General features: G+C 42.7%; 1 protein-coding gene across 1 annotated transcript in view; it reads left to right on the top strand.

The window, feature by feature from the left end:
* The first annotated feature begins 617 nt into the window (after positions 1 to 617).
* The window catches only part of SLC10A4 (solute carrier family 10 member 4), a 30,811-nt gene continuing 23,856 nt past the window's right edge, over positions 618 to 7,572 (top strand). Inside the window, exons 1-2 of the mRNA XM_033945931.1 lie at positions 618 to 1,103; positions 2,643 to 2,853. Coding sequence (XP_033801822.1) covers positions 649 to 1,103; positions 2,643 to 2,853 — 666 coding nt within the window. The 5' untranslated portion in view covers positions 618 to 648. The remainder of the gene's footprint in view (positions 1,104 to 2,642; positions 2,854 to 7,572) is intronic.

Here is a 7,572-nt window from a genome sequence, read left to right as displayed (position 1 = left end):
TTAATCATTTTCTCCCACCCATCCATTCAATGATTATTCCACAAAACATAGCAACGTAGGGTTTCCTATTAATCTTATCCTAATCAAATTAATAAGATCCTCCCATCCGCCCACCCACCCCAAGTGTGAATACTCTAAGGTCAAATTAGGACAGAGATACCCCCCCCCTCCTTCGATGTATACGGAAATAAACACACACTGACTTATAACATAAGATGCCAATGGACCCCATACTAATTTAAAGAAATTACCGTGCCCCAAACTATCTGCATTCATTTTTTCCAGGAGCACAGATTAGCCCAATGCTGGCCATAAGGTCTAGCGCGCGCGCAATGTAGCGCGCGTTAAAGCCCTAACGCGGCTTAGTAAAAGGAGCCCTAGGTGCCTCTTGAAAGGAGACCTCCACTCTATAACACATATATTCTCGGTGGACTGAAGGCTGCATTGGTGTCTGAGGCTGCAGTTGGAGCTCTGGGCGCGCTGTACTGAGCCGGAGCTCTTCAATGAGAGAGAGAGAGAGGGCAGGGAGCTTGGCTAGAGCTGCTCGGAGGGCTGGACCTGCTATGTGAGGAGCATTTGCATTGAGCAGCAGCGCTCTTATCACCTCCGATGCAGTCTCAGACTGGGGGAACGAGATAGAGAAGCGAGATGGAGAACGGCAGCGCGAGCGACCACAGCCCAAGTGCCCCCACCCTGTCCTCTGCTTCCGACGCTGTCACCGGCTTCCCAGATGTGGCCAGCGGCGCCAGCGAGGAGCTCTGGAGCCCGCGGGGGCTGGGGGCCACCGAGCCGCCGGCCTTCTGGACTTCCCCTCTGAGCCACGGCATCAGTCTCTTGGTCGGGGCGACCCTGTGCACCACCATGCTGGGCTTGGGCTGCACGGTGGAGCTGAGCCAGTTCGGCCAGTACTTGCGGAGGCCCCTGGGGCTGCTGCTGGCTCTCGTCTCCTCCTTCCTCATCATGCCCCTGGTGGCCTTCCTGCTGGCCCTCTGCTTCAACCTCGACGAGGTGGCCGCCGTGGCCGTGCTGCTCTGCGGCTGCTGCCCCGGAGGGAACCTCTCCAACATCATGTCGGTGCTGGTCAACGGAGACATGAACCTCAGGTATTCGGTATTCGACGCGGAATCTCCGCGCAATGCACAGCGCTCGCTCTAGCGAGTTCGAAGCAACAGGTTGGGTTATTATTAAGTGAAGGGAGAGGAAGGGTCGGATTTTAGTTTCTGGAGGAGACCGTTTCTTTATTTGTTGAGCACATTCAAAGCTAGAAGATGGAAGTGGAGACTTGGAATATGTCATAATATATAGTTCGTTATTACCTAATCCTGGCGATTTGACAGATTTTTTTTTATTTAAAAAAGCTCAGATATTGGCGTTAGACCCCATGTGAAATTATTTCTATTCTAAAAAGAAGTTTTCGGCTTTTCTTTCGCTCTGTTAAATCGGTGTTTTCCCTTTAGCTGGTTCTATTCGTTTTTCAATGAATTAAAAATAGGTCGTAGGGATTTCAGGACCATATTTCGAATGAGTGGCCCCGATTTTTATACTATAAAGGAAAAAGGGCCGTCCTCAAGGTTGGGGGAAATCCTCAGGCTGCTGAGAAAATGTCAGTCCTGTTTTTAGTTTCTCCTTTGGTTATATCGGTCCAAAATGTGTCAAATGAAATGTACCCTGTAGAAGCTGTTTCCCATCATGTAAGACAATTGGGCTGAAGTATTTTACCCAGAGCACCCGTCGTGTTCAATCTCTAGCTCTGGTAGATAGGAGTTATTTATACTGATGTTTGGGATATCTCTCGTCTTTTTTTAAAATTAATTTTGCAGACATAATTTCATCAAAAGTGAATTGAAATAAACCCCAAAAAACCCACCCAGATGCCTTTTGCTATAAGAAATCTAGCATGTTCTAGTCCGCTGTTATATTATGTTCCTTCTCATAGCAGTGGAATAGTATTTGGAATTTAGCAAATAGTGATGGAGTTGTACAATTGATCCAAATTCCAAAAATTGGTACTACAATATATATGATCCCCAAACCTGAACCTACAACGGAGTTGTAGGTTCAGGTTTGGGGATCATATATATTGTAGTACCAATTTTTGGAATTTGGATTTATTGCTAGTGTTGGTATTTTTTTTTGGGGGGGGGTTTGGCCGATTTTGGGGATCATATATATATTGTAGTACCAATTTTTGGAATTTGGATTTATTGCTAGTATTGGTATTTTTTTGGGGGGGGGGATTGGCCGATTTTGGGGATCATATATATTGTAGTACCAATTTTTGGAATTTGGATTTATTGCTAGTATTGGTATTTTTTTTTTTTTTTTTTTGGGGGGGAGGGTTTGGCCGATTAGGTAAAGTTGTACAATTGTCCTTTGTAGACATTACAGGACAGTCGGTAACACTGCCCTTTGTTGCAATATCTGGCAAAACAGATATAGTGTCAGCTGCTGTGAAGTAATGCACTATTGCAAGTCCCACTCACAGACTTCGAAAGTATTTTCTTTATTGTGCTTTAGCGCCAAACTTTAAAAAGCAGACTCCGTAGCAGTGTCTCAATTGCAGACACGCTTGGGATGTTTCTGGGTCTCTTGGGGAGGGACAGTGGGGCTCTGTCTTAATTTGCACTTTTGCCTCCTTGCAGTATCATCATGACCATATCCTCCACTTTGCTGGCTCTGGTGCTGATGCCCCTTTGTCTGTGGATCTACAGCCGAGCCTGGATTAATACTCCTCTGGTGCAGCTGCTGCCCCTGGGGACGGTGACCCTGGCTCTCTGCAGCACCCTTCTGCCCATCGGTCTGGGGGTCTTCATTCGCTACCGGTACAGCCGTGCGGCAGACCTGCTCTTAAAGGTAAGGCTGCCCCCTGAGGACATACCCAGTATTACACCCTGCCCTGCCCTGCTGTGCAGAGCTCAGAACCATCTCCCCTCCCCACTCAGCCTTCAGACGACATTCTGTCTACCCAATTATCCCTGTCCATCCTGCAATGACACATACCATCTGTCAGCTTGATTGAAAAAGTTATATACAACCTGGTTTGGTAATCCAGCAGTTCAGATGTTACTTCAGCACTAGAGCACCAAGAGATCTGTAATTCATAATGAAGGTGACAGCAAATTGATTGTAGGTATTTCTGTAAAAATCCTGCTAAAGACAAGAGATTTCTACCCAATGTCTTTCTGAGCATAAGCAAAAACATCAAACAGTGTAACAAGCTACAGTATCTCTGAGAGAGAAATGCCACCCAAATTGCTGTTTTTTTAAATAATTATTTCTTTATTAGATTTCAAATTTTTCATGATCATAACAAATTATTATATAATAACTGTGCAATGGAAAAATAATATCAATACAAAAATGAATAATAAGAAAATAATATTAACGTGCACAGTTAGTTAGTCCACAATAGTAAAGTGTGTGTGTGTGTGTGTGTGTGGGGGGGGGGGGGGGTGATTATAACGGAGTTTACATACTTAAATTTCTAAGGAAAAGAAAAAGATGAGTGTCTTACTCTGGGTTGACATTTCATTCTTATGAAGTTATGCTTGAAGATCTAATGGGGTACAGGTAGGAACAACCTCTCTGCCAGCTATAAATTTAATTAATTGTGATACTTCGAAAAATATATATTTAACACCCTGGAGATTAATCAAGCATTTGCAAGGATAGCTAAGAGTAAAAGTCACCCCCCGACTTTATGACCTAAGGTCGTAGAAGCAAAAATTGCTTCCTCTTTTTTGGGGTAATCCTTGATACATCGGGAAACATTCCAATTTTCTTATTCATAAATAATTTATCCTGAGGTTTAAAAAACATTTTAACAACCAGTTTCTATCTGAGTCCAGTGCAAACTGGATGAAAAGAGTGGCCGAGGCCACCCGTTCCGTCTCTGATATTTCCAGGTAATTGGTTAAGTCCAAACTGTCCATAGAGAGATCTTGCTGGCCCTTCCCGGGTTTTTTCTTTCCAACTGGTAGATAATAAACTTTAGATATTAGGCCTGCCTCTAGTGACTCCATGTTGCCTCGGGTCCTGTAATTCACAGGATTCCAGAAACATCACTATCTCAAAAGTCCCAACAAAGATTCTTGTTTTGCCAGCTCCACTGGTTGCTTCAGGGGATATCAAAATTGCAACCATACATAAACCTTCCACAAATTGGAGTCTGAATTCAAAAGATACTATTCAATCACTTCTGGATCTTGACCAGTTGCATTTCTAGTAATGACATCATGGGTTAGAGCACTAAACGTGGAACTTACTATCCACAGAGATTTTCACCTGCACCCACAAATGCTCTGTTTAGTAAATACCTGAAAACATGGCTCTTCCAAAAATCATGACTAGGAGTCTAGTTCAACCCTAATTTTGCACTGTATGCTTATCATTATGGAGGGAATATACTATCTGCAAACTCATGGTATCAGAAGTCTATGTATTTATGCTTATATTGCATTAATTGCTGTTGAAATGTTTTATGTGCATTAACTGCTATTGTAACCCACCTCAAACTCCACTTCAAAGGATCTAATACCTAATACCACAAATAACATAACATTAAATCTAAAGAAAGCATGCCATTCAGTTCTTTAGTTCAATCCCAGTGGCCATACAATATTCAAGGAACAAATCCAATCCTGTTCCTTTTGATGAAAAATTCTTCTTTTATTGCTCCAGCGTTTAGAAACGGTTAGGGAATTGATGACAGCACTTTTCAACTTCACGAACAGATGACAACATTCAACATTGACAGTATATGGTTTGCTGCCACTTAAGCTTGAGGCTTTTTTTTCTGAGGTTGGAGATAGGAGGATAGGCCGTGTGAGCACTAAGGGAGGGGAGAGGATGGAGAAAGGTGAGGTGTGGAGTTATGCTTCGGAAATAATTTGGCAAAGGATAGAACTGGGGTTTTGCTGCGGAGGAAAAGTATATGAGAGCTGAAAGGTGTGAGATAGGTAGAGAAGAGCAAGAAGAGGTGTCAGTGAGAGAAGGAGAAATGGAAAGATGAAAAGATTTAGAAAGGCAGGGTAGTAAAAATAGCAATAAAAGGCATGACTTATTCTTCCACCGTTCCTGCTGAAATACATAGAAGAATCCACAGGACTATTGTAGCATTTTTATGAAAACCTTTAATAATAATAATAATTTTATTTCTTATATACCGCCAAAGCCGTATTAGTTCGAGGCGGTTTACAACAAAGAAGGGCTGGACAGTCAGCGAAGAGGTACAATCAGCGAATACAGATACAATCAGCGAAAGGTACAATCAGCGAAAGGTACAATCAGTGAATGGTACAATCAGCGAATACAGATACAATCAGCGAAAGGTACAATCAGCAAATACAGATAAAATAATGTAGGAAGCAGGAGACCGGTACAATAAAAGGGGCCATGAGTAAGGTGGGTAGGAAAACAGGGGTAAGGCATAAGAGATCTTGGAAGGTAAGGGTAAGGCAGGAGATCTTAGGTTACAAATCGGTTAAATAGTTCCCCTCTTTTCATCTCTAGTCACAATTCATTTATCCCTCCCCTCCCCCCTTTTTACAAAGCCACATTAGCAGCTGTCGTGTGGCTCACGCTCCAACACTCATTAAGGGCTCCTTTTACAAAGCCGCATTAGTGGCTTTATCGCACGCAACATTATGCGCGTGCTAACCCCTGCGCTAGCCGAAAAACTACCACCTGCTCAAGAGGAGGTGGTAGCGGCTAGCGTGGCTGGCAAATTAGTGCACGCTATTACGCACGTTAAACAGCTAACGCGGCTTTGTAAAAAGGAGCCCTAAATCCCTATGGGCGTTGGAGCAGGTACCGCAGCAGCCGCCGCTACCACAACTTTTTAAAGGAGACCTTAATTTGATATTTGCAATTGTTTGACTGTAAAACAAAAACCAAGTTACCCATAATGTGGCCCTTTAACTGTACCCCAGCGTGAATAAAATCTACGAATCGCATTAATCCCACATACCAGTTCTTTACAGGTACACAGGTTACTTTGGGAAAAACAGTTTCTGTTTTATATACAATCTGACAAAAGAGAAAAATAATTTAGAATTAGCTGGAGATTCAGTGCAGCAATTGCATGCTTGAACATAACAAATCTATGCCCCATTCTGAGAATGGGGAAAAAAAAGCAACCTAGTGATTTAATAAAACTGTATCTGCTTCTGTGCAAATCCCATTAAAGACCAGGTTTCACTTTAAATTGTTTCTTGTTGACTGGCAAGAAAACAGAGCATCCAAAAAAACAGAGCATTCATGCAGAAACAACCCCCACATCACCACGCTGAAGCGGAATAAGCACAGTGCTGGGGTCAGTCTGTGAGGGGCTAGAGAGGGTGCCATGTAGTGTTTCTCAACTGGGTCCTGGAGAACCCCTTTGCCAGACAGGTTTTCAGGATATCCAGAGTGAATATACATAAACATTGATTTGCATAAACTACCTCCATTATATGCAAAATTCTTTCGTGCATATTCATTGTGGATATCCTGAAAACCTGACTGGCAAGGGGGTACTTCAGGACCCAGTTGAGAAACACAGATATATGAGGTCTGACATCCTAGAAAAAGTGCTACATACCTCATTGCTGAATATCACTGTGGTCACCTTCGAAGTACTCCCCTCGGGAAGCTATGCACCAACGCCAGCACCTAGTCTACCCTGCAAAGCAATTTTGGAACTCTTTTTCTGGAATGGCCATCAGAGCTGTCGTCATATAACCTTTGATGTCCTGAATGTCATCAAAATGTCTTCCTTTGAATATTTTCTTTATCTTTGGGTAAAGAAATAAGTAATCCGGGGCCAGATCAGGTGAGTAGGGAGGGTGTTCCAATACAGTTATTTGTTTACTGGCTAAAAACTCCCTCGCAGACAGTGCCATGTGAGCTGGTGCATTGTTATGATTCAAAAGCCATGAGGGACAAGCATTCTAAGAAGTTACTGGCTGTGTGCGACAGAGTCACACTTGAGTGCTGCAGTACGGGTTCTTTGTTATAGCCTTGGCGAAATGCGTTAGAACCCAAAACATGTTTCTGAACCCTTTTACAGCCATTTTTCAGATAAGTTCACTTTTTTAAAATTTTCATCACTGATGTTTACAGATAATACATATACAGTATATCATTACAGTGCTATGATTAAAGGTGACCCCTTCAGGCGTTCATCTGTGCGGGTTTGTCCCGGAGTCTGACAACTTTATCTATGAGCACTAAAAATGAGAAAGTTTGTCTTGAATCACTTATATTGTATTGAATAGTGCCATTTCTGTGTTTTGATTCTGCATTTGCTACCTTTGGAAGTGTGCCAGATTTAAGGTAAATTCTTCCCGTGTTTTTGGCACTTCTAAATGTGTACATCAGCGAAGCTAGTAAATGAAAAAAGAGATCACAGATAGATGTTAAACAGGAATGGAACAGCGGTGGACCTCTGTGAGAGTTCTCTTTTACCCTTCCAGGCTACAGATGCTCATCTTTAAAGAAAGAGGGCAAAAGAAGCAGAACTGAGTCACTGGGCAAGATTTAGGCTTCATGCCAATGTTTGATTCCTCAGATTTAAAACAGAGGCATCTTTTG

The sequence above is a fragment of the Geotrypetes seraphini genome, chromosome 1 (genome assembly GCF_902459505.1).
Source record: "Geotrypetes seraphini chromosome 1, aGeoSer1.1, whole genome shotgun sequence".
Classification (NCBI taxonomy): domain Eukaryota; kingdom Metazoa; phylum Chordata; class Amphibia; order Gymnophiona; family Dermophiidae; genus Geotrypetes; species Geotrypetes seraphini.
Note: the sequence above shows the minus strand (reverse complement) of the source record. Positions and strands in the feature narration are given on the sequence as shown.